Genomic DNA, 27,025 nt, shown 5'->3' with positions numbered 1-27,025 from the left:
GGCCAACCTGTATCTGTGCCTGGGATTGCTCCTACCCAAGTGTAGGACCTTGTACTTGGCATGGTTAAACTTCATAAGGTTGGCATCTGCCCAGCTCACAAACGTGTCAAGGTCACTCTGGATGGCATTCCTTCTCTCCAGCATATTAATCAAACCACTCAGCTTAGTGTCATCGGCAAACTTGCTTAGGGTGCACTCAATCCCAGTATAAATGTCACCGACAAAGATGTTGAACATGATCTGTCATCCATTTTCCACTTCTTGAAAATGGGGGTTATATTTCCTTTTCTCCTGTCATCGGGAACTTCACCTGACGGCCATGAGTTTTCAAATATGATGGACAGTGGCTTAGCAATTTCATTCGCCTGCTCCTTCAGGACCCATGGATGGATTTCATCAGGTCCCATGGACTTGTGCACTTTGTGGTTCTTAAGATGGCCTTGAACCAGACCCTCTCATATAGTGGGACTGGGGTCTTCATTCTCATAGTCCCTGCATCTGCCTTCCAAGACTTGGGTGGTAGGGTCAGAGCATTTGCCAGTCAAGACTGAGGCAAAGAAGTCATTCAGAACCTCAGCCTTCTCTAAATCCAGGGTCACCAGTTCCCCTGATATCTTCCGGAGAGGGAATACTTTGTCCCTAGTCTGTCTTTTATTTGCAATGTAACTATAGAATCCCTTCCTGTTATCCTTAACATCCCTGGACAAGTTTAATTCTAACTGGGCCTTAGCCTTCCTAACCTGGTCCCTAGCTTCCCGGACAACATCCCTGTATTCTTCCCAGGCCGCCTGTCCTTGCTTCCACATTTTATAAGCCTCTTTTTTTCCTTCAATTTTTCCTCAGCAGCTCCTTATCCATCCAAGGAGGTCTCCTGGCCCTCCTGCTGCACTTCCTTGTAGTTGGGATGCAACACTCCTGAGCTTGTAGGAGGTGATCCTTGATTATCAACCAACAGTCTTGTGCCCCTCTGCCTTCTAGGGCTATATCCCATGGAACTTTACTAAGCAGGTTCCTGAAGAGGCCAAAGTCTGCTCTCCCGAAGTCCAGGGCAGTGAGCTTGATGCACGCTCTTCTCACTGTCCTGAGGATCTCGAACTCAAGCATCTCATCATCACTGCAACCAAGGCTGCCCTGGAGCGGCACATTTCCAATGAGCCCTTCTCTGTTGGTGAGCATGAGGTCAAGCATGGCACCTCTCCTTGTCGGCTCCTCTGTTAGTTGCAGGAGGAAGCTGTCTTCCACACAATCGAGGAACCTCCTGGATTGCTTCTGCTGGGCCGTACCATCCCTCCAATAGATATCAGGGTGGTTGAAGTCCCCCATGAGGACAAGGGCCTGCGAACGTGAGGCTGTTCCTATCTGTCTATAGAGTGCTTCATCCAGAGTCCTCTTGATCAGTCAATTTGTCACAGATTCCCACAGTAATGTCTCCCATAGCTGTTCTCCCTTTAACCCTGACCCACAAACTCTCTGTTAACTGATCCTCTGTCCCCAGAGTTCCATACTCTCCCGCCTATCACTAACATAAGTAGCAACTCCCTGTCCTTGTCTGTTAGGCCTGTCTTTTCTAAAGAGCCTGTAGCTTTCCATTCCAACACTCCAGTCATAGGAGCCATCCCACCCTGTTTCTGTGATACCTATTATATCATACCCCCGTAGACATGCACACATCTCTAATTCCTCTTGTTTATTCCCTATTGTCCTGTGTGTTTGTGGAGAGGCATCTGAGCCGAGCTCCAAATTATGCCAGCTGATTGGCTGGAGCTGGTGGAATATCTCTACATTGCTCTGAGCATTTATTATAGGTGCTGGCAACTGACTGGGAGTTTTGGGATGAAATGATGCCCCTCTCTCACAACACATCTAGTTTAAAGCTTTGTTGACCAGCCTGACAAGTCTCCTACCAAAACTGCTCTTCCCCTTTGTTGTCAGACCAGCTCCACCAGCCTCCAGTTGACCTGGCCTCCCAAACTGAGGCCCATGTTCAAGATACCGAAACCCCTGACTATGGCACCACTGTTCTAACCATTTATTAACCTGGCCAATCTTCCTAGCCTTTTTAAGGTCCTCCCTTTTATCCTGGAGAATTGATTAAAAGACTATCTGAGCTCCAGAGCCCCTAACCACCTCTCTCAGGGCTCTGTAGTCCTTCTCAGTGTTCTCCGAGCTACTGTTGTCTATATCACTAGCACCCGCATGGACAACTAGAAGTGGGTAGTAGTCAGTGGGACTTACTAGACCAAGTAGCCGCTCTGCAACATCCCTGATCTGAATCCAACACTGCACACCGTCTCTCCTGCCCTGAAAGACTGTTAGAAGAGATGGAGCCTGACATCATGGACTGAATGAACTCAGCAGCTTTATAGGAATTGGTCCATGTATTAAGGAATGATATCTCTCTCTTTGTGTGTGTATGGATGCATGTATATATATATATATATGGGACAAGAGTGATGGGATATTGAAAAATGTGGGATCTGAGCATGACGTGAATGGTATGGAATAAGGGGCGGATACTGTCCTGGGTTCAGCAGTAGCAGTCATTTTTCTCCTTAGTAGCTGGTGCAGTGCTGTGGTTTTGACTTTCAGCCAGGGAAGAATGCTGATAACACCGATGTTTTTAGTTGGTGCTAAGTAATGTTTATTCTGACCAAGGACTTTCTGAGTCTCATGCTCTGCCAGGGAGTAGGGGAAGCTGGGAGGAAGCAGAGAAAGAACACCTGACCCAAACTAGCCAAAGGGTTATTCCATACCACAACAAGTCATGCCCGGGATGGAGAACTGGGGGGAGTTACCTGGAAGGGCTAGGTCGCTGCTCAGGTTGGGCTGGGTATCGGTCAGTGGTTGGTGAGCGGTTGTGTTCTCTTCCCTTGTTATTTCCCTTTTCAATATTATTATTGGTGGTAGCAGTAGTGGTTTTGTGTTATACCTTAGTTAGTGGACTGCTCTTGTCTCAACCTGTGGGAGTTGCATTCTTTCGATTCTCCTCCCCATCCCTCCAGGAGCAGGGGGAGGAAGTGGGGAGGGGGGACTGAGTGAGTGGCTGTGTGGTTCTGATTTACCAGCTGGGCTTAAACCACAGTATTGAGGAATATGAGTCATTTGTAAAGAACACTCCCACTGGGAATTAACCTGGTCACTGGGTCTCACATGCCAGCTGGATTGGCAGCATTTGAGGAAGCTAGAGTTCACTGAGTGCATCTGTAGTTGGGCACATGTATTATCCTCATATATCACTAAATTATTGATCAGTCATGTTTTAACAAAAACTGGGAAAGAGATTGACGTTTACCTGGAAGTCTGCAGCACACACAAGTATCAGCTAGCTTGGAGGAGAGCCACCACTTTCACTGAGTCTCTAGAATTCAGCACTCTTCTCCTCCCCAGTATGCCATTCTGGGGCTCCTTGCAGTTCTGCGTCTCTGTCCGTCCTCCTCAGGAAACAGAGTGCCTGAACTAGCCCTAGCCCTGCTTACATGGCTGGGCTTTATCTGAAAAAAGAGAAAAACAAAATGAGATCCATGCCTAAACAAATTTCAGACTCTGAACTTCCCATAGCAAAACACAGCAGGGTATTGGCTCCACTCAGGGAAAATAAATACATACATAAATATATAAATTTGAGCTAGTATGTTTACTGCATGATCATATTTCTTTCTTTTTTTTTGCAGTAGAATTCCCCTACAATAAATATACTTTGTTTTTGTTGTTGTTATATGTAAACAGCTGAAGAGCAAGTGTTCAAAATAACTGGATTTTCTTTTAATGCTATTAATCAGACTAGGTTGTTCCTTCCTCTTTATAATTTCTTCTTGACTTGTTTTTAACACTTCAGTGATTTTAAAGTGGCCTCATTTCTTGTGTTTTGAAATCAGTACTGAGCCAGTTTACACCCATAAGGATCTAGACTAGTTCATTCCAGATTCCAGTGTGATTCCAACTAATTCCAGAGTAATTCCGCTGACTTAAAAGTAATTGCACCAACAGTGTATTTTGGTCCATAGCAAATATTATGAAACCTGGCAGAAAAAAAAAAAAAAACGTAAAGATTTTTACAAGTCAGTCTGTAGCATTTGAATCCCATTGACAATAATTTCTTAAGAATGCAGGCACTAGAAACAATTTTGCAAAAATAGGAAATGAAAACTCAGTTTCAGGATTCCTCAGATCTTACAAAATCTCTTGCCCATACTGAGTCCATTTAATATTTATGAAAATCAAAACATAAGAAATTCTGTAATTATCCTTACCTTTTATTCCATTAACATAATAATTTTGGCTTAACATGTTCAGAAAACACCCATTATTGAGAAATATACAGCATTATAAAACTGTTCCCCAACATGTCCTATAATTGCATAATTTTATCACTTGCATCAGAGTCTGACAGTAAACACAGAATCTTTTGGAAACACAGTTTTGATAAATAACACACTTTTTGCCAATCTTAACATATTACACAAAAATTAAAGAATTTTAATAACTGAACTTTTAAAACAAGAGCCAGCTGCTGCAAAGCTAACATATTTTGTGAAATCCTGCTGTTCCTAATGTGTTGGGTTTCTTTTCCTGCAGTTCTACCAAAAGCATTTTATGTACAGTACTTTGAAGATTAAACTGTGGTCCAACAGATAGCAACAGGTCCAGTTTTCTACTCTTTCCACACATCTGGAAAGCTGCTCACCTTTATATCTATTCTAAACACATGAAACTCCTATGACACCTAGAGATTCTTCAATGCTTTTATGGTCTTCTGGAGCACTGGCATACAGCACCCAGCAACAGCTGTATTGCTCTGTGAACTGCATGAGAGTTATGTTCTGAATTATACTTCTCTTCACACTTCAACTTTCTAGTTGGTTTCCAATGGAAATTTCCAGTCAGCCTGTGGAAAACAAGAAAACGCTTTGCTAAATCTTAAGTAATGAAGTTCTTTCATAAACCCAAGACCCTAATATTGCTATTGTTGCATGAGGGGTGGGAAATTTAGATTGCCATGGGATTTCTTTGTTCAAAATCCCTCTTCTGAGGCACCCTGCTCAAGCTGTAGTGCTATTAATAAAAAAGACTTTATAGAAGAATCTCCTCTCAGCCTATAGATTCAGCGGAAACCTAGAGTCAAACCCCTTTATAGTGGCTGGCATTCATAATTTCCGTAACACAGTAAGGGCAGTCAAATATTTTCAGCACTTTGTTACAGTGGCAATTTGCACGGACTTGTTGGTTCATTTATGAAACTCGCGAACGCACAGACTTGAGGTCTGGGAGAAATGACGGTGATTAATCTTACCCTAATGGTGAATTTAATGCATTTTCCTTTCATGAACGGAAAGCAGCCGTGCCCCTCCCAGGGGCGGAACAGCCGAGAAGCCGAGGCCACCTCTCCGCCGCCACACCGCCTTCCTGCGGGGCTTCAGGTGGCTGTAGCTGGTCGCTTCCCCAGCCAACCTTCCTGCCGGGAAGAGTGGCCGCCTGTCGTCGGGGCTCCCAGCCCTGTTCCGGGCCGAGACTGCACGAAGCGTACTAGCCCTGAGGTAGACAGGCTGGCTGTCCCACTCCGTTCCTAGGCCGGGCCTCGCGTGGCCCGGCGCAGCTCAGCTCGGCTCCTCGCGGCGGCACCGGCCACCCCCAAAGGCCGCGCCCCGTCCTGAGCCGCGTGGTGCTGGCTGGCAGACTGACAGAGTGCCAGACTACAACTCCCAGAATACACCGAAAAATCAAACTGCGCACCCTATCATGTGAAAGGTGATCGTGTACTACGCGACTTCCGCCGTGTAGTACAGGTTGGGAATGCGAGTAGCGATTGGCTGGCGCTTGATCCGCTTGTCAACGTGCTGGGGAGCAAGAAGCGGTAACGGAGGAGTGAGCGCGGCAGGACGAGAGGCTCCTTGCGGTGAGTACCTAACAGAACTGCTTTCCCACCTCACAGGACGCCATGCCACCTAGAAGCGATCCGGCCGGGATTTAAAAAGTCATCGATTTAATGCGCGCTTTGATGACGTAATAACTACTAACGAGGCTGCGGTGCTGCTAAACGCATGGCTCGGACCAGCACTATCCTCGGATGCACTCCCGTAGAATAATTGCGCCTGCCGGTGGTTCCCCGCGCTGCTCTTGAAATTCCCGTGCCCAACTGGCACTCAGCGCTAACTAGGCCTTCCGCTTCCTCCTACTCCTGGGACTCGGCGAGCGCTCATTGGCTTCTCCACCTGGGGCGTGCTCTGCCACCGCCCTACGATTGGTGGTTGACGCACTGACTGTCATCAGCGCCTGCCAATGAGGTTGCAGCTGGCCACTGTGCAGGCTAAAGCTCCGAGGTGGTTAGCCTCGTTTGGTTGGTCTTCGAGAGTTTTGCGGAGTTGTTGGGTGGTGGGGACTCTAAGGAACGTTGACGGCAGGTCGTGGTGCCACCTTACGGTCTCTGTGGGCAGCAGGAGGCCTCTTACTGCCCCTGGGCAGTGTAATACCTGGTGTTTGCCCTGCCCGGCTTGGTAGGGCGTGAGTGCCTGGGTCACTTTTGCTTCGGAGTGAGGTCTTGTCCGTGGCTGAGAGGGGACTGAGGGACTGGCTCGTATCTTTGCTCTGTGTCTGTTATTTTAGAAGGAAAATATACAGCAAAATGCACGAGAAATACCCGTGTTTGTGTTCTCTTGAAGTGGTTACTTGCCAAGTGTCCCTCATCTTTCTTTCCTGAGATGGCTAGAATGAGATGGCAGTGGTTTGACCAGTGCTCAGTCTGCTGACCTGTGTTGTCTGAATTGCTATAACTGTTCTGCCTGCCTGTGTTTGTGTATGATCCGTATAAGCAAAGAAAACGTCTAGTGCCTAAAATAAGAGGAGTTCCTGTTGAAGTCCAGGAGTGTAGAAATAATAAGATGGCCTCACTGAGGTAGGTTTATAAGAGCAGATATGCAAATTGCATGCCTATGACATACATCCAGTGTCAGAGGCTGATATGGTGAAGTCAGTAGTCAACTTGGTCTTCCAAGAAAATCCAGGCAAATAACTCAATTATTTCAGTTTCCATCTCTCATCTATGAGCCTGCATGTAAGTGCCAGTTTGGATTGCTTCTGTCTCCCTTGCTTGGCTGCTTAGTTTTTCGTCAATGATTTGTGCCTTTCACTTCTTGCTGCAAAGTAGCATTATGAAAATATGCTGTTCTCTTGGGCTTTCTTATGCAATGTCACTGAGTTTAAAATGAAAATATTGAATGTTGCAACTGTATTTTGATATGTGATAAATTCACATGGCTTTTATTAGTTTTGTGTTAATTCTGGACAATAAATTAGCTGTCTTAAGTTGTAATTTTCCTGTTCATGACTTTCAGTGTTATGAGACTGAAACTTCAAAATTTCTTATCTTGGCTTGCTCCGTTATTTTGAGAGGTTTTTTTGTAAGAACTTCCTATGAATGTGTTTTGGTAGTAAATTTGGGGTAGGTGGAAATAATGAGATGTGGGGGTTAAAATTTTGTTTGGTTTAACTTTTGGGGAATCAGGCTTTTACCTGCAAGCCATCTGTCCTTGTATGATGTATCAGAAATGGGCCAGAAGAATTAAACACTGTAGTAAGTGGCTGACAGATTCCCACATGAAACTTTATGTGGAATACCAGACAACAGAAGAAAGGTAGGAGCTGCTGGTCATCTGTTTTAGACCCATCATTACATATGAGGTAAAGACAGCAGCAGCATTTTCTCCCTTCAGCCTCACCTTCCTATTTGCCTTCACAAGACCCTGATTTGTATTTTGGCATCTGCAAAGCAGTGATAGCAGCTATAGCTAGACTTCCATAAGCAGTTGCTTCTGTTCTTCTTTCATACTCTTGGCAAACTGACTTATCCATAGGACAGTTTTTCTGAGATGCAAGAAAGAGTGTGCTTTGTAGTAAAAATAGGTGTCCTGGGGGAAGTTACTTGGAAGGTGCAGATGGCTGCTCAGGTTGGGCAGGGTATCGGTCAGCGGGTGGTAAGCAATTGTATTGTATGTCACTTGTGTTTATTGTTTTCCCTTTCCCCTTTTATATTCTCTCCCTTTGTTATTTCCCTTACTGTTATTCTTGGTGGTAGCAGTAGTGGTTTTGTGTTATACCTTAGTTAGCGCACTGGTCTTATTTTTATCCGTGGGTTTTGCATTGTTTTGATTTTCTTCCCCATCGGGGGGTGGGGGGGAGGGAGAAGGGGTTGGAGTGAGCAAGTGGCTGCATGGTTTAGTTACCAGCTGGGCTTAAACCATAACAATAGGAATTCCACAATTTTCTTTACTTGATATGTTTGTCATAAAAAATAACTTTGCTTTTATCGCAGCCAGGTAATTCTTCTCTCTACTTTTGTTGAACCCCATATACCAGTGTTTGTTGGAAGTATACCAGTATGTGTGTTTGTTGGAAGGGAGGTAGAATTTATACAGCTGCACAGGAGATTTAGCAAGCATGGTGGTATCAGCTCAGATGTTGTTAATGCACATAAGGATCAGGTTAACAGGTTTGTGCTCAGGACTTTCCAATCACACCAAAAAATCTCCACCAGAAGTTACGAAGCACCCAGAATTTTCTATCTCTATATTTAATGTTTGGCTTGATACTAGCTGCTCTTCTGCCTTTCTTCCTTTAATGTGACTTTGAAGTGTCTTTGCTTTTTCTGTGGCATTTTTGATACTAGAGCCATGTGAATGTGGGAGTTGAAGATGAGTGCTGCTGCACAGATCTGAAGTAATTTTTGTTGGGAGTTAATTTTTGAAATGCTTTAATTGAAGCACTTGGACTTTCTCCAGAGATCCTTCTGCATAAGCAGCACACTAACATATGTGTCTCATTTACAGGCACAGAGTTGTGTTAAAACACTTCAGGTTTGAGAATCTCTGCAACTTCTACCTCCTGTGTTTCTTGTATAAGTAAGGGAGTAAGAGCCATCAGATTACAAGCCTCCATGTTTCTCTCAAAAGGTTGGCAAAGACTATTTTGTGTTGCAGGGGGAGAAGTGTAAGAAGGCTAAGAGAATAAGAAGCTCTTGGGTGTGACAACACCTGGCAACTCCTTTGTACTCAGAAGCTGAAAAGTGCTGCTTTATTGCATCCTTATTTAAAGGAAGTAAACGTCTTGTGTTCACAAAATACAAAATGTGACTTAAGTATGAAAACTGTCAGAACTGTTCTTCTACCGAGTGGACTGGTAGAATTGCAAGAAGTAATTTTATAAAGGTTCTGACATTACACTGCTGAGGTATTATAGAATAGCTAGCTGTGGAGATGTTATATCCCTGCAGTATTTGCTTTGAGGGAGGTGGGCCTCTGATGAATCTGTAGAATAAAGAAATGCACTTACCCACTTTGACTGTGTTTTCCATGTGTATAAGTAATGCTATACTCCATTAAACTGAATGCTTCCTACCTGTCACCTAAAATCAAGTAAACCTGTTACTGAGACAATTTGTTGTTTTGTAGTCCCTGAAAAGTGCTAGTTAGTTCATGTTTGTATACTAACCAGACTGTGTAGTATTTACTAACTTGTGCTGTATTCTTACTGTCCTACCACATTTTTTGCAGACTAGTCCTTTTGCCATGGATGCTGAAGAAATGATGGAATGTATCAAGGAATTCCCTGAGCATTATAAAGTTATTTTGAATAGACTGAATGAGCAACGTGAGCAGGATCAGTTTACAGATATCACTCTGATTGTTGATGGTATGTATGTACAGGCCTGAGAACCAGTTGGTATAGAGAATTCTGAAAGCTGTGTTGGGAAGCTATGCGGCTTGTCACAGGTCAGCTGCCAAACTGGGTTGCTAATGTTCTTGGATCTGTATTGATGTGCAAGTTGCTTGCAGATTTTCATTTAAAATCTTGGGCTGAACAGAGTCATCAGCAGTGGTTAGTAATTTTGCTTCTGTTTTTCCAAACAAGGGGCTAAATATTTTCAGATAGAAGCCCACTTTGAAACTTCTGTACTATATTTAATGTGTTGTCTAAGGATTGAGAAAGTATCCTGTCCTGGGTTTAGCAGTAGCAGTCATTTTTCTCCTTGGTAGATGGTGCAGTGCTGTGTTTTGACTTTTGGCCTGGGAGCAAAGCTGATAAAAATGATGTTTTGGTTTGGCCAAGGACTTTGTGAGCCTCATGCTCTGCCAGGGAGGAGGGGAAGCCGGGAGGAAGCAGAGACAGGACATCTGACCCAAACTGACCAAAGAAGTATTCCATACCACAGCACATCATGCCCAGGGGGGAACTGGGAGTTACCCGGAAGGGGCTAGGAAACTGCAGGGTTGGAGGATGTATCGGTCGGTGCTTGGTCGGGCTGGGGGGGTGACTTATCAGTCGGCTGGTGATGAGGTGTTGTGTTCTCTTCCCTTGTTATTTCCTTTATCATTATTATTATTGGTGGCAGCAGTAGTGATTTGTGTTATACCTTAGTTACTAAACTGTTCTTATCTCAACCCGTGGGAGTTGCATTCTTTCTGATTCTCCTCTCCGTCCCTCCAGGAGTAGGGGGAGGGCAAAAAGGGGGAGGAGTGGGTGAACAAGCTGTCTGGCTGGGGTTAAACCATGACATATCCTAAAAATATCTTTGCCTAACTTGAGCTGGCTGCATGCAGAGAACTTACACAAGTATTTGTTAGTGTATTTGTTGTATTTGTTGATTAAAAAAAAAAAAAGAATCCAACAACCTCAAAACCCCACAAAAAAACCCTACCCACAAAAAAACGAACAAACTAAAAACTCCAGATTAAAATAAGATTGCCTTCCTGCTTCTCTAGTATCTGCCTACTATTTTGATGACACCAAGTTGAGTAGTGCACTTGACATGCCTGAGGGACAGGATGTCATGCAGAAGGAATTGCACAAGCTTGAAGTGGGCTCACGTGAACCTCATGAGGTTCAACAAGGCCAAATGCAAGGTCCTGCACCTGGGTTGGTGTTGTGGTTTAATCCTGGCTGGTAATTCAGAACCACGCAGCTGCTCACTCACTCCCCTCTGTTCTTCCCTTGCTCCCAGAGGGATGGAAAGGAGAATCAGAAGAATGTAAATGCCACAGATGATGATAAGAAAAGTCCAGTCACTAAGATATAATACAAAACCACTACTACTAATACCAATAATAATTTGATAAGGGAAATAATAAGGGGAGAGTATATAAAACTAAAATGGGAAAAGGAAAACAATAAACACAAGTGATGCACAATACAATTGCTCACTACCTGCTGACTGATACCCAGCCCAACCCAGCAGTCATCTGGGCCTTCTGGGTAACTCCCCCTAGTTTATATACTGGGCATGAAGTGCTGTGGTATGAATTTCCCTTTGGTTAGTTTGAGTTAGGTGTCCTGTCTGTGCTTCCTCCCAGCTTGTGCCCTCTCTCACTGACAGAGCATGACACTGAGAAAGTCCTTGTTCGGATTATTTAGCAACAACTAAAAGCATCAGTGTTGTTCTCAGGCTAAAGTAAAAAATGCAGCATTGCACCAGCTACTAAGAAGGAGAAAAATAACTCTTACAGCTGAACCCAGGACAGTTGGTGCAACCCCCAGTATCAATACAGGCTGGGGGGTGAAGGATTGAGAGTATCCCCAAGTAGGACTTGGGCATACTGGTGGATGGAAGATGGCATGTAAGACAGCAATGTGTGCTTGCAGCCCAGAAGCCCAGTCGTATCTTGGACTGCATTCAAAGGAGTGTGGCCAGCAGGTCAAGGGAGGTGATTCTGCCCCTTTCACTGGTGAGGCCCCACCTGGAGTACTGTGTCCAACTCTGGAGTCCTCAATACAGGAAAGATATGGACCTGTTGAAGAGCCACAAAAGTGATCAGAGGGATGGAGCACCTCTCCTATGAGGAATGGCTGAGAGAGTTGGGGATGTTCAGCCTGGAGAAGGCAAGACAAGTTTGCTGATGACACTAAACTATGTGGTTCAGTTGATACACTGGAGGGAAGGGATGACATCCAGAGGGGCCTTAGCACAATTGAGAGGTGGGCCAATGCCAACCTCATGGAGTTCAACTAAGCCAAGTGCAAGGTCCGACACCTGGGTTGGGGCAATCCCAGGCACAGATACAGGTTGAGCAGTGAAGTAATTCAGAGCAGCCTGGCAGAGGACGACTTGGGGATGTTGGTTGATGAGAAACTGAACATGAGCTGGCATTGCTCACCTTTACTGTGAGGGTGGTGAGGTACTGGAACAGGTTGTACAAAGAAAAACTTTGAGCAGGATATTAAATATCTGAAAAAAGAAACACTATGGAATGAGCAAGTCCTCCAGTTGATTGAGTTGTAGAGCTTCAACAAGCTCAGTGATGTCAGCAAGGGCCTGCATGAGATGGGATAGGCTAGGTGCAGTGGTATTCCATGTTAGAAGGAGACATATAGTATATGCTGCTGAAATAGATTTGTAGACCGGGGTGGTTCTGCAGTTGTGCTCTTCTCTGCATCTGCCCTTATTCTTTACTATAGAATCATAGAATAGTTAGGGTTGGAAAGGACCTTAAGATCATCTAGTTCCAACCCCTCTGCCACGGGTAGGGACACCTCACACTAGGCCATGTTGCCTAAGACTCTGTCCAACTTGGCCTTGAACATTGCTGGGGATGGAGAATTCACCACCTCTCTAGGCAACCTGTTCCAGTGCCTCACCACCCTCACAGCAAGTAACTTCTTCCTTATATCTAAAATGAACTTCCCCTGGTTTAGTTTGAGCCTGTTACCCTTTGTCCTATCACTACAGTCTCTAATGACGAGTTCCTCCCCAGCATCCTTGTAGGCCCTCTTCAGATATTAGAAGGCTGCTAAGAGGTCTCCACCCAGCCTTCTTCAGGCTGAACAGCCCCAACTTTCTCAGCCTGTCTTCATATGGGAGGTTCTCCAGCCCCCTAATCATCCTCATGGCCCTCCTGTGGACTTGTTCTAATAGCTCCATATCTTTCTTATGTTGAGGACACCAGAATTGCACACAGTACTCTAAGTGGTGTCCTGTGAGATCAGAATAAAGGAGCATTATCACCTCCTTTGACCTGCTGGTCATACTTCTTTTGATGCAGCCCAGGATATGATTGTCTTTCTGGGCTGTGAGTGTACACTGCTGGCTCATGTTGTTTCTCATCAACCAACCCCCCCAAGTCTTTCTCTGCAGGGCTGCTCTGGGTCACTTCTCTGCCATGAATAAGGATGGTGTTATCCTAAACTGATTTTTTTTTTTCCTCTTTTTGTAGGTCACCATTTCAAAGCTCATAAGGCTGTTCTTGCTGCCTGTAGCCAGTTCTTTTACAATTTTTTTCAAGATTTCACTCAGGAGCCCTTGGTGGAGATTGAAGGTATTCTTATTCACGCAAATAAAAGCCTTCAGAGTTGTGTGCCCAAGCTCAAAATGAATGCAGTATCCTTGGTATGGATTTAAAGGCATGCTCGGTTATGTTGATTAGCTTTCTAGGTCTCAGCTCTTGAGTTGTTCTGAAACAGTGTTGTGATTTAGCCCTGGCTGACAACTAAGCACCACACAGCAAGGCTTGCTTGTTCCCCTACCAGTGAGATGGGGGGGAGAATTGGAAAGGTAAAAGTGAGAAACTCATGGGTTGAGATAAAAACAGTGTAATAATTAAAAAGAAATAATAACTTTCAAAACATGGTAAGGAAAAGAGAAAATATAACAGAGGAAATATAACAGGAAAAAATATAACAGGAAATTAAAACCCAAGAAAGACAAGTGATACAAAGGAACAGCTGCTTGCCACTGACTGATGCCCTCTGCCTGTCTTCCCCCACCCCCCTCTAGTTTTATCACTGATCATGATAAGGTGAGGTGAATTAGTGGTGAGGCACTGAAACAGGTTGCCCAAAGAAGTTGTGAATGCTCCATCCCTGACAGTGTTCAAGCCAAGTTGGACAGAGTCTTGGGTGACATGGTTTAGTGTTTGGTTTCCCTGCCTATGGCAGGGGGTTTGGAATTAGATGATTTTAAGGTTCTTTCCAACCCTAACTATTCTATGCTTCTATGATGTCATATGGTATGGAATATCCCTTTGGTCAGTTGGGGTCAGCTGTCCTAGCTGTGTCCCCTACCAACTTCTTGAACATCCTTGGTTTCCTTGCTGGTGGGTCAGTATGAAGAGTAGAAAAAGACCTTGACTTGAGTGTAAGCATTGCTCAGCAGTAACTGAAACATTAGTGTTTTATCGAAGTTATTTTCAGAACAAATCCAAAACAGAGCACTTTTTGAGCTACTATGAAGTAATTTAACCCTGTCCCAGCTAAAACCAGTACAGATAGCTATTGCCACTGGAAAAAAACTTCTGAGGAAAAATAAAAAAGAGAAAGATGCCTTGGTAGGAGTGTAAGAACGGGGTACGTGTGGAGCAATACTTGCTTGACAAGCAAGGAGCAATTTCCTGGAGTAATATGGCTTCCAGTAACTTTCTGCTCAGAGGTCTCTGAGAGAGAGATCTCATTTTTTTATGTTTAAATTTATGGGTTTTATTATTTTATGCAAACAGCTTTTTGTCCATCTTACCGCTCCTTTTGTCATTGGTGTGTCCTGGGTTCAGCTGTAGGAGTCATTTTTCTCCTTCCTAGTTGCTGGTGCAGTGCTGCGTTTTTGACTTCCAGTGTGGGAACAATGCAGATAACACACCAGTGTTTTCAGTTGGTGCTAAGTAATACTTACTCAGATCGAGGACTTTTAGTCTCATGCTCTGCCAGTGAGGAGGAGCATGGGAAGCCAGGAGGAAGCAGAGACAGGATACCTGACCCAAACTAGCAAAGGGGTATTCCAAACCACAGCATGTCATGCCCAGTATATAAACTGGGGGTAGTTACCTGGAAGGCCCAGATCGTTGCTTGGGTCGGGCTGGGTATCTGTCAGCAGGCAGTGAGCAGTTGTATTCTCTCCCCTTGTTATTTCCCTTATCATTATTATTATTAGACCGTTGTGAGACAGGTTAGTTTTACCCTACTGATGATGTGTTGTTGCAATAGTAATCCTGCTTAGTCTGAGAGGAACCGCAGGTTCAGACCCCTAGTGCATGCACTTGGATGAGGAGCCACTGGCACGAGGCTACCATCTGCGGGCTCATGACTGAACGCCTCTAAGTATCCCACCTAGATGTTTGTTGTGTTATTGCCTCATCCGTCGCTTGTGATTGACCCAGGAGTTGACAGTCTTGTTCAGAATGCGTGGGTAAAGGTTTTCTCGAATCTTTGTTAGCGAAGACAGGCCTTCCTCATAGGAGAAGGAAAACTCTTATCTTCAGACCCAGGCTGATGGAGCTCATCTAGCCTTGTATGGTCTTCCATCAAAGACAAGGACACTCTTACAAAACCTACGACCTGTGGACTTTGCTGTCACTGTCCTAGCTAACTAGGCTGTGGCAGTTAAACCTCAGGTTTAAAGGGTGGGGCCAGTTCTGTGCAAGCTGCACTTCACCTAAAAAATCCACTGTGCAGGCTGGAGGGGCTTACTCTCACTTGTCTGTATGGATAGGCGAGGGTCGAAACGGTAGGTGTCAAGGTGCATGGGAAGCTGCAGATCCAACCTTGCATGCGGGTGGACCAGTGCATGGGTAGCTCGAGATTGTTCAGGAGATGACAGTCCTGGTCGGACACTTCCTGTTTGCCTAAGCACCCCTTTTTTCCAACTAGATTTGCATATCCCATATGCCCTTGGTCATCGTGCTTGTAGTAAGCATGGTTAAAGCCCTTCCCAAATCTTTGTTCGCGAAGCCAAGCTGTATTTATTATTGGTGGTAGCAGTAGTGGTTTTGTGTTACACTTTAGTTACTGGACTGTTCTTATTTCAGTCTGTGGGAGTTACATTCTTTCGATTCTCCTCCCTATCCCTCCAGTAGCAGGGGGAGGAAGAAGGGGGGGAGTGAGCGAGCAGCTGCATGGTTCTTAGTTACCAGCTGGGCTTAAACCGTGACGGTGTGACGTGACCCTATAGTTGTTCCAGATTTACACTTTTCTATAGTACATATTTTATTCCAACATGAGCCTTTCAAGAGTGGCATCTTCATGAAACTGGTTGTCTAAGTGTTGTGAGCAAAATGGTAAGTAGGCAAGTGTGCAGGATGAAGTAATTGGTAAAAGAGACTGTTTTGTTTGCTTGTAAACAGGTGTAAGTAACATGGCATTTCGTCACCTAATTGAGTTCACCTATACAGCAAAACTAATGGTCCAAGGTGAGGAAGAAGCAAATGATGTTTGGAAAGCAGCCGAATATCTACAGATGTTAGAAGCAATCAAAGCACTTGAAATCAGGTGAACACCTAAGTCTCTTTTTCTTCCCACCACTGAAATGTAGACTCTTAACAATCCTTTTACAAGAGCTGGCTGCCTGTATTTTGCAGTGCTTTCTTATCCTGGGACCTTCTAAACCTGTGTGGGACCGTATAAACTTTGACTATAAAATATGGATCAAAATTACAAAGGCTTAAAAGTGAACGTCACATTCTTTGGGCTGGAACTTGATGACAAGTGACATGGCTGGTAGATGTTGCAGACATTGTAGGCCTGTGACTTTGTGTTAACTAATACTAGGTCTCAGTGCTGACTACCCACACCTGATTGACAGTTGGGTGTACAATGAAAATTTGCCTCAGGTAATTGGACCACATTAACAAATTTGTGCTAGTGTTTTGATTTCATGTAGCTTTCTGCTTTCAAGAGAATAGGCAGTGATTAAAAAACTTCAAGGTGCAAAGTTAATCTCTTGAACAAATGTAATTGTTATCAGCTTTATATGGGATCAGTACTTATTCAAATGTTGCTGTTTAATCAAATGTTTTAGATCTATTTCCATCATTTATAGATTTTTTTTTTTTGTGGGGTTTCTTTGGTTAGAAAAAAACGTGTATCACTATCAGTCTCAGTTTTCTCCAACCCCAGTAGGAGGGGGAAGAATTGCAATACAGTGCCTCTGAGCCTTGACTGAAAGGGGTAAGCTTCAGAAATTTTAGGTCAAGTAGAGATTATTATAGAACTAACCATTTGTGTAATGAGCTCCACATCACATAATCTAGACTAGAAAGAAAACAGCCAGCTGTTATTCCTTGAGGTACAGTGTGTTGTATGTGTGTATCCCCATCCAGAGTTTCACACCTGAGTCACACAATGTGCTCAAGGATGGTAGTCTCTCTCCTCTCTGTCGAGCAGATTATTATTTTGGTATGTGATCCTGGAGCTCCTTGCAGTAATGTGCAAAATTGCTGTCACCACCTAGACATCAGAAATCCAGGCTAGATGGAACTATAAGTATAGCTGCTCTGTCGATCTGTATCTGAATATTTAATAAGCAATTTAATAAGCTGCATCCTGCATTGTCATTAGCCACATCTGTGCCATATGACATACATATATTCTAGAAAAACCTTATCTCTCCTATTACTACCAAACATGAAAATAGATATGGAGTAGCTTACATAAAAGGATTCATCAGGCTGTAAAGGAAGGTAAAAGCCCGAATTACTCTTGTCAGTTTGATTTGAGGGGAAAATAGCCACTCATTTTTTCAAAACTGATACATGCTGGAGGTTTTGCTAATGATGTAAGTGCTGTTGACACCTGTGAGAGTGCGACTTCAAAGCATTGGCCCACTCAGCTGTCTGTGTTTAAGATGGCATGTTATCCCTGACATCTTGGAGGAAGGGGCTTCTGTGTTTATGGTGCAAGAAGAGGATCAGGGTTGGGGGTTGTGTTTAAGCCCAGAAAATTAAACTAGAATACTCTATCCACATCCCAGTGTCTGCTTTAAAAAAAAAAAAAAAAAATCAAACACCCCCCCCCCAAACAAAAAGACCCAACAAAAACCTTATCTGTGCGCTTTCCTGAAGTATGAGATGTTATAATAATCACTGTGTGAAGTCACAGCTGTAGTGTTTTCTAGCAAGCTGCAAGTACTGCAGACAATTGCATTCACTACAGAGCTTAAGAGGTGAATAGTGTAGGAAGGACTTGAATCTTATTTCTGAGTAGGCAGGCCAAATAACTGCTTCCTTTGGGCAAATTTTCTTACCAGATACAGAATTTCACAAGTTTCTTAGATAAATTTATGTCTTTAGACTAATTGGCTTTTCTTCTTGATAGCTCCACTGGAACAATATACATTAGCTATTTAAAACAATTAGAAACAGAATCATAGAATAGTTAGGGTTGGAAAGGACCTTAAGATCATCTAGTTCCAACTCACCTGCCATGGGAAGGGACACCTCACACTAAACCGTGTTGCCCAAGGCTCTGTCCAACACTGCCAGGGTTGGAGCATTCACAACTTCCTTGGGCAACCCTCGCCACCCTCACGGCAAATAACTTCTTCCTTATATCTAACCTAAACTTCCCCTGTTTAAGTTTGAACCCATTATCCTTTGTCCTGCCACTGCAGTCTCTAATGAAGAGTACCTTCCCAGCATCCTTATAGGCCACCTTCAGATACTGGAAGGCTGCTATGAGGTCTCCACGCAGCCTTCTCTTCTCCAGGCTGAACAGCCCCAACTTTCTCAGCCTGTCTTCATATGGGAGGTGCTCTAGCTCCCTTGTCATCCTTGTGTCCCTCCTGTGGAGTTGCTCCAACCATTCCATATCCTTTTTATGTTGAGGACACCAGAACTGCTCATAATACTCCAAGTGGGGTTTAATGAGAGCAGAGTTAGAGTGGCAGGATCACCTCCTTTGACCTGCTGGTCACACTCCTTTTGGTGCAGCCCAGGATACGGTTGGCTTTCTGGGCTGCGAGTGCACACTGAAGACAGCTCATGTTCAGTTTCTCATTGACCAACACCCCCAAGTCCTTCTCTGCAGAGCTGCTCTGAATCTCTTCTCTCTCCAACCTGTAGGTGTGCCTGGGATTGCCCTGACCCCTTGCATTTGGCTTGGTTGAACTTCATGAGGTTGGCATTGGCCCACCTTGCAAGCGTGTCAGGGTCCCTCTGGATGGCCTTCTTTCCCTCCAACGCATCAACCGAACCACACAGCTTGGTGTCATCGGCAAACTTGCCAAGGGTGTACTCAGTCCCACTGTCCATGTCACTGGCAAAGATGTTGAACAAGACCAGTCTGAACACCGATCCCTGAGGGACGCCACTCATTACTGTTTTCCAACTGGACATTGAGCTGTTGACCACAACTCTTTGTGTGCAGCTATCCCTCCAGTTCTTTATCCATCGAGTGGTCTGTCTATCAAATTGTTGTCTCTCCAGTTTAGAGTCAAGGATGTTGTGCAGGACAGTGTTGTATGCTTTGCACAAGTCCAGGTAGATGATGTCAACTGCTCTGCCCCTGTCTGTCACTTCAGTAACCTTATGTCAGAGTTTCCACAACATTAACCGTACTATTCTATAGCTGTAAGGAATATAGATTAAGGACAAAGTCGCTTCCAAAATGCATGTAGTGTATGTGGTAGTTCATCATTCAGCTGCTTTGAGAAACAGCTAGTGAATGTTTAATGTAGGAGCTCACTATCAGGCAGGAATGTTTATGTAAGTGCTTATGGATCTTAACTATATTTATGTAAATGCTTTCCAGGAACAAAGAAATTTCATCACCCTTAGAATCAAATCAAACACAAGATAAAAATAAACCAAAGAAGAGGAAGGTAGCTGAAACCTCTAATGTTATCACAGAAACACTACCACCTGCAGAATCAGAGCCTGTTGAAATTGAGGTTGAGGTTGCTGAAGGGATGATTGAAGTGGAAGATGACAGCATCGAAACACTTGAAGTAGCTTCTGCAGAGCAATCCATAAAGTACATACAGACAACAGGTACATCAGATGCATCCGCTTTGGCTCTTTTAGCAGATATCACCAGCAAGTATCGTCAGGGAGAGGAAAAATGCCAGATCCGGGAAGAAGATGATAGTGCATCTGATACCTTGTGCAAACAGGTAGAAGGTTTTGAAATTGTGGAACTTCAGCCGTCACATATGAAGAATTTATTCCGCTGTGCGAAATGTAACCGTTCATTTAAATTGTTTTACCATTTTAAGGAACACATGAAAACACACTCTACTGAGAGGTACAAGTGTGACATATGCAAAAAGAGGTACCTACGAGAGACTGCTTTGAAACAGCACCTCACCTGTTACCACCTTGATGAAGGTGGTGCCAGCAGGAAGCAAAGATCTGGTAAAAAAATACATATATGCCAGTACTGTGATAAGCAGTTTGACCACGTTGGACATTTTAAAGAGCACCTTCGGAAGCACACAGGTAAGAGCATTTCTATAGTTCTGTCCTTGTGACCTTAGCTCTAACATTTTGGGGTTTTGCATGTTTTGGGGAAATAGAGAATATACTGAAGAGAACATGTGAGTCCTGAGTGGTAGAAATACTTGGCTTCTAGTTACAACTAAAATACTGGCTTGGTGTGTGTGTGTGTGGGGGGGGGGGGGGGGGGTTATGTCTTGTTTTTCTTTGTTTGTTTTGCTGTTTGTCCTGGTTTCAGCTGTAACAGTTTTTTGTTTGGGTTATTTTTGTGTGTGAGTGTTGATTTGGAGAAAACTCCAGGAACAAACTTGCCAACAAAGTTTCAAGTTGACAAGCAGGTATTCTTTATTGCGGCACTGGGAGACATGGGGGATAGCTCCTCCTAACGTGTGTCCCCCTATTGCTACACAAGCCATCCTTATATAGTTCCTGGGCATACGTACATATTCATGAGGCTACTTATGGATTACATTATTTTCCAGACAGTTCCCCGCATGAGTACAGAATTGTGGTGGTGGTCTCTGAGGGTCGTTTACTTCTTCCAACAGTCTTCATCACTTCTGGCAGCCTTTGAAGCACGCGCAGTAGATGCTCATACCAGCTTAATTGGTTCGTTAGCACCAGAGACATAATAATCCTCCCATCCTCCTACTTATCAGTTAGTTTAACTGTAGACCATCCTGGACACCTGCCATTCCTAGATACTCCTTATCCCTGTGTCCTGTTCTTCTACACTGTTTTTCGTACATTCATTTTCTACTAAGGTCATAGGGACTAAAACTATGTCAACTGCAATCGTTTATCTTATACAAGAATTCTCAGTATGTTCTCTAGCTGTACACTTTTTTTTTCTGTGTATCATGCACCTCAGTAATTTTCCATTGCTACTGTTACAAAGCCATCAAACTTAACATTACTTAAAACTGATTCTAAACGTTTCTATATTCAGTTTTGTAATTTTGTGCCCCCCTTGTCTCAGTGTGTGTGTGGTGTTGTTAATTTGTGTGTTTGGTTTTGGGGTTGTGTTTTTCTGTTTGTTTGTGGGTTTTTTTCCTCTCCTTCCTAGTAGCTGTTGCAGTGCTGTGTTCCAGCTTTAGTCTGAGAACAGTGATGATAACAGACAGATGTTTTAGTTGTTGTTAAGTAGCACCCTGATCAAGGACTTTTCATTCTCTCATGCTTTGTCAGTGAGGCGGGGCACAAGAAGTTGGGAGGAAGCAGAGACAGGACACCTGACCCAAACTAGCCAAAAGGGTATTCCATACCACAGCATGTCATGCCCAGTATATAAACTGTGGGAGTTACCCAGAGGGGACCAGTTGCTGTTTGAGTCAGGCTGGGTATCAGTCAGGGGGTGGTGAGCAATTGTACTGTGCATCACTTGTTTTTACTGTTTTTTGTTTTGTTTTGTTTTTCCCCTTTCCACTTCAAGCTTTATATTCTCTCTCCTTGTTATTTCCCTTATTATTAATAATAATATAATATTGTACTTTAGTTACTGGACTGTCCTCATCTCAACCTGGGGGATTTAAATTCTTTTGATTTTCCTCCCCATCCTGCCAAGGGAAGAGGTGGTGTGAGTGAACAGCTGTGTGGTGCTGAGTTACCAGCTGGGTCTAAACCATGACACCATTGATAGAAGCTTTGGGGGAATGAGGTGGTTAAAAACAGTTACCTGAAAACAGAAGCACTAATGAAGCTTCTTTCTCAAGTCTGTTAGATCTTAAAGTTTTTTTCAGAATCATTTCTTAAAGCATATTTTCTTCTCCAAAATTACCAAACCGAGGAGCCACTCATTTTCACAATTCTACCACTAAGTATTTCTGTTGAAATATGATCTGAACTGTGATCTTTAGTGGAATACACAGTTTAAAGAAACCTTTTAACTAACAGAATATCTGAATAAATGCCTATTAATGAATTAGGTGTAAAATAGCCCCTAACAACTCTCTTGTACCATCTTCTCTGAGAGTTTCATTATTGCTCTTGATATCTTACCTATGATTTAATCTTCTTTGTTAGTTAACAGAGCAAATCTTTTCTAGCAACTGACAAAGAAGTCTACTACTGCAAAATATGCCTCTGAAACATGGATAGCATATTTTGAGTACAAAATGACTCGTGCTACTTTTATATGGGAGGTTAGGGTGCTACTTCATCTTACTAAAAAGCTTTTACTATCTGAATAGGTACTGAACGTTATATGCATATTTATGTATATAAAATATATATTGTTCTGATATTTCAGAAGTTTCTGTTTAATATGTCAGTCATGAATCATCAGAATTTAATGGAGAGTAGCAGTCCTACTTCTTTCTCAGCTTGTTGTTGCTGCCAAATCATTTTAAATGGAACTTCTTTGCATTTGTGTATGGGACTGTGGAGCGTTGATATTGGTCAGTGTATGATTGGCTCAGGAAGGCCAGTGTTACTCTTATCTACAAAAAGGGCAAGAAGGAGGACCTGGGAAACTACCAGCCAGTCAGCCTCACCTCCATCCCTGGAAAGGTGATGGAATGGCATCCTGGAGGTCATCATCAAACACATAGAAAAAGAAGTCATCAGGAATAGTCAGCATCGATTCAACAAGGGTAAATCGTGCTTGACCAGTCTTGTAGCCTTTGATGATGACATAGCAAAATGGGTCAACAAGGGGAAAGCCGTGTATGTTATCTACCTTGACTTCAGCAGGGCTACTGACACAGTCTCCCATAAAATCCTTGTAGGTAAGCTTAGGAAATGTGAGTTAGATGAATGGGCAGTGAGGTGGATCAAAAACTGGCTGCATGGCAGAGTTCCAAGGGTTGTGATTAGCAGAGTACAATGCAGTTGGAGGCCTGTAGTCAGTGGTGCTCCCCAGGGATTAATACTGGGTCTGGTTTTAGAATCATAGAATCGTTAGGGTTGGAAAGGACCTTAAGATCACCTAGTTCAACCCCCTGCCATGGGCAGGGACACCTCACACTAAATCATGTTGCCCAAGGCTCTGTCCAACCCAGCCTTGAACGCTGCCAGGGATGGAGCATTCACAACTTCCTTGGGCAACCCATTCCAGTGCCTCGCCACCCTCACAGCAAATAACTTCTTCCTTATATCTAACCTAAACTTCCCCTGTTTAAGTTTGAACCCATTACCCTTTGTCCTGCCACTGCAGTCTCTAATGAAGAGTCCCTCCCCAGCATCCTTATAGGCCACCTTCAGATACTGGAAGGCTGCTATGAGGTCTCCACGCAGCCTTCTCTTCTCCAGGCTGAACAGCCCCAACTTTCTCAGCCTGTCTTCATATGGGGGGTGCTCTAGCTCCCTTGTCATCCTTGTGTCCCTCCTGTGGAGTTGCTCCAACCATTCCATATCCTTTTTATGTTGAGGACACCAGAACTGCTCATAATACTCCAAGTGGGGTTTAATGAGAGCAGAGTTAGAGTGGCAGGATCACCTCCTTTGACCTGCTGGTCACACTCCTTTTGGTGCAGCCCAGGATACGGTTGGCTTTCTGGGCTGCGAGTGCACACTGAAGACAGCTCATGTTCAGTTTCTCATTGACCAACACCCCCAAGTCCTTCTCTGCAGAGCTGCTCTGAATCTCTTCTCTCTCCAACCTGTAGGTGTGCCTGGGATTGCCCTGACCCCTTGCATTTGGCTTGGTTGAACTTCATGAGGTTGGCATTGGCCCACCTTGCAAGCGTGTCAGGGTCCCTCTGGATGGCCTTCTTTCCCTCCAACGCATCAACCGAACCACACAGCTTGGTGTCATCGGCAAACTTGCCAAGGGTGTACTCAGTCCCACTGTCCATGTCACTGGCAAAGATGTTGAACAAGACCAGTCTGAACACCGATCCCTGAGGGACGCCACTCATTACTGTTTTCCAACTGGACATTGAGCTGTTGACCACAACTCTTTGTGTGCAGCTATCCCTCCAGTTCTTTATCCATCGAGTGGTCTGTCTATCAAATTGTTGTCTCTCCAGTTTAGAGTCAAGGATGTTGTGCAGGACAGTGTTGTATGCTTTGCACAAGTCCAGGTAGATGACTTCAGCTGCTCTACCCCTGTCCATCAGTTCCCTAGCCCTATCATAGAAGGCTATCAGATTGGTCTGGCAGAATTTCCCCTTAGTGAAGCCATGCTGGCTGTCACCAAGCACCTTGTTGTTCTTCATGTGCCTTAGCATGCTTTACAGGAGAATCTGCTCCAAGATTTTGCCAGGCACAGAAGTGAGACTGAGTAGTCTGTAATTCCCTGGATCATGCATTTTTCCCTTTTTGAAAATGGGGGTTATATTTCCCTTTCTCCTGTCATTGGGAGCTTCACCTGACTGCCATGATTTTTCAAATATGATGGACAGTGGCTTAGCAACTTCATTTGCCAGCTCCTTCAAGACCCATGGATGGATTTCATCAGGTCCCATGTACTTGTGCATGTTCTGATTTTTGAGATGGTCTTGAACCAGATCTTCTCATACAGTGGGACTCGGGTCTTTATTCTCATAGTCCCTGTATCTGCCTTCCAAGACTTGGGTGGTATGGTCAGAGCATTTGCCAGTCAAGACTGAGGCAAAGAAGTCATTCAGAACCTCAGCCTTCTCCAAATCCAGGGTTGCCAGTTCCCCTCATATCTTCTGGAGAGGGCCCACATTGTCCCTAGTCTGTCTTTTATTTGCTACATACTTATAGAAACCCTTCCTGTTATGTTTGACATCCCTAGCCAAGTTTAATTCTAACTAGGCCTTAGCTTTCCTAACCTGGTCCCTAGCAATATCCCTGTATTCTTCCCAGGCTGCTTGTCCTTGATTCTGCCTTTTATAAGTTTCTTCTTTCCCCTCTGAGTTTCCTCAGCAGCTCCTTATCCATCCAAGGAGGTCTCCTGGCCCTCCTGCTGCATTTTCTTTTAGTTGGGACACAACATTCCTGAGCCTGTAGCAGGTGATCCTTGAATATCAACCCACAGTTCTGGGCCCCCCTGCCCTCAAGAGCTATATATATTGCCCTATTCCTTTTTTTTTTTGTTTTTTGTTTTTTGTTTTTACTAGTTCCCAGCTTCCTGGGTTAATGCCCTCCTTCTTTACTGCATGTGCTATGATGGATGCTTAAGCCCCCTGCACAGCTTGTGATTGGGGCAAGTAGTCCAGTTTCCTTTCAGCTTACTGACAGCCTTCTGCAGCTCAGCTGCCTGCTGCAGGAGGACCTCCACCAGGGTGCTCTGAGCACAGCCCTGTCCATTTTGTACCCTTGTTTAAAGTGACCAGTTGGGACACTTTCTATACTCTGAGGTCTGTGTTGCAACCTCCCCTCTCATCAGCTCTGTCTGGGTGCCTATGTTGGCCACCACCAGAGCAGAGCTCCCAGACTAGGCCCTGGTCATGTGGCAAATTCTCACCTGCCTGCTTGCCCTGCCTCCACAAACTGCTGTGCCGTGCCCTGCCATGCCACACCCTTTTCGCCCTGCTTCAGGTCACTTGTGCTCCCTGGGATGGGTTTTTACTCAGTCAGGGCTGGTACCACCCCCTGTGAGTCAGCTGCTTGCATCAGCTGAGCTGCTGGGCTTCTGGGCAAGTCCTGTTAAGGACTTGAGGCTCTGTCAGTGGCTCTTGTCACTTTGATTTGAGGCTCCTGGACGCTATGGTTCCCCCTGCTCAGGTGTTGAAGGCGTGCTCTCTGGAGTTACTCACCTCAGCAATTGACTATCTTATTCAACTTGTTTATCCATGCCCTGGATGAAGGGCTAGAGTGTACCCTTGGCAAGTTTGCTGATGATGTGAAGTTGTGGGGAATGACTGATACGCATGAAGGCTGTGCTGCCATTCAGCAGGACCTTCATAGTCTGGAAAATTGGGTGGAGAGGAACCTAATGAGATTCATCAAGGGCAAGTGTAGGGTACTGCAGCAGGGGAGGAAGAGTCATAAATACCAGTACAGGTTGGAGGCTGACCTACTAGAGAGCAGTTCAGATGAGAAGGACGTGAGAGTATTGGTGCGTTCTATGTTGAATTTGAGCCAGCAGTGTGCCTTTGTGGTTAGGAGGGCAAATAATATCCTGGGGTGCATTGGGAGGAGTGGGGCCAGCAGGTTGAGGGAGGTGATCCTCCCCCTCTACATGACCCTTGTGAGGTCACATCTGGAGCGCTGTTTCCAATTCTGGGCTCTTCGGTATAAGACAAGGAGCTACTGGAGAGGGTCCTGCAGGGTGCCCAAGGATGATCAGGATCTGGAGCATCTTTCTTATGAGGAGAAATTTTGGAGCTGGGCCTGTTTAGTCTAGAGAAGAGAAGACTGAGAGAAGTGGGTGCCAGGAGGATGGTACCAGACTCTTTTCAGTGGTGCCCAGTGACAGGACAAGGAGCAATGGCCAGACAGTAAAACACAAGAAGATTCACCTTAGCGTGAGGAGGTGAATCAGTCTTTGAATGAAGCTACTGCTCGTTGTGATTGTCATGGTATTTTGCAGAGCTTATATTCCTTAGCAGAAAGAGACAGTGAACAGCTTTGATTCCCTCTGATTTTACTGGGAATTTTGATTGCTGAATATTTTTCAAAGTTAGGCCTTGATTATTTTTTCTTTATTATTTTTTTTATTATTATTTATTTATTTTTTACATTTCATGGAGAGTGTGTGTGCTCACATGAGCGAAGGTGGAAGTGAAGGAGTTGCGATGTGCTCCAAGCACACAATATTATTTAGCCCTTGTCTGAAAACGCTGTAACTTAAGTAATTTGTATGCAGATTGTACAAACTTCTTAAGAAAATTAAGGTCTTTGCCATTGTCATGGTTTAGAGCCCAGCCAGCAACCCAGAACCACGCAGCATGCATAGCTCTTTGGCTAGTTTGGGTCAAGTGTCTTGTCTCTACTTC

The 27,025-nt window shown here is 44.3% G+C and overlaps 1 protein-coding gene across 4 annotated transcripts in view; it reads left to right on the top strand.

Moving 5' to 3' along the window:
* The first annotated feature begins 5,665 nt into the window (after positions 1-5,665).
* LOC133210717 (zinc finger protein 131-like) overlaps positions 5,666-27,025 on the top strand; it is a 57,657-nt gene continuing 36,297 nt past the window's right edge. The window contains exons 1-6 of one of the 4 annotated variants that reach the window (XM_061350384.1): positions 5,668-5,893; positions 9,543-9,681; positions 13,197-13,298; positions 16,092-16,236; positions 19,495-19,855; positions 19,958-20,180. In XM_061350384.1, the coding sequence (XP_061206368.1) occupies positions 9,558-9,681; positions 13,197-13,298; positions 16,092-16,236; positions 19,495-19,855; positions 19,958-20,180 (955 nt within the window). In that variant the 5' untranslated portion in view covers positions 5,668-5,893; positions 9,543-9,557. Of the gene's footprint in view, positions 5,894-9,542; positions 9,682-13,196; positions 13,299-16,091; positions 16,237-19,494; positions 20,181-27,025 lie in introns of all 4 variants that reach the window. The other 3 variants (XM_061350380.1, XM_061350383.1, XM_061350385.1) reach the window with 3 other exon arrangements.

Source organism: Neopsephotus bourkii, unplaced genomic scaffold (genome assembly GCF_033783945.1).
Source record: "Neopsephotus bourkii isolate Nb327-2 ecotype Australia unplaced genomic scaffold, CSIRO-AGI_Nbou_v1 NB_485, whole genome shotgun sequence".
Lineage (NCBI taxonomy): Eukaryota > Metazoa > Chordata > Aves > Psittaciformes > Psittacidae > Neopsephotus > Neopsephotus bourkii.
The sequence above is the reverse complement of the archived record's forward strand: the minus strand, read 5'-3'. Positions and strand labels throughout refer to the sequence as shown.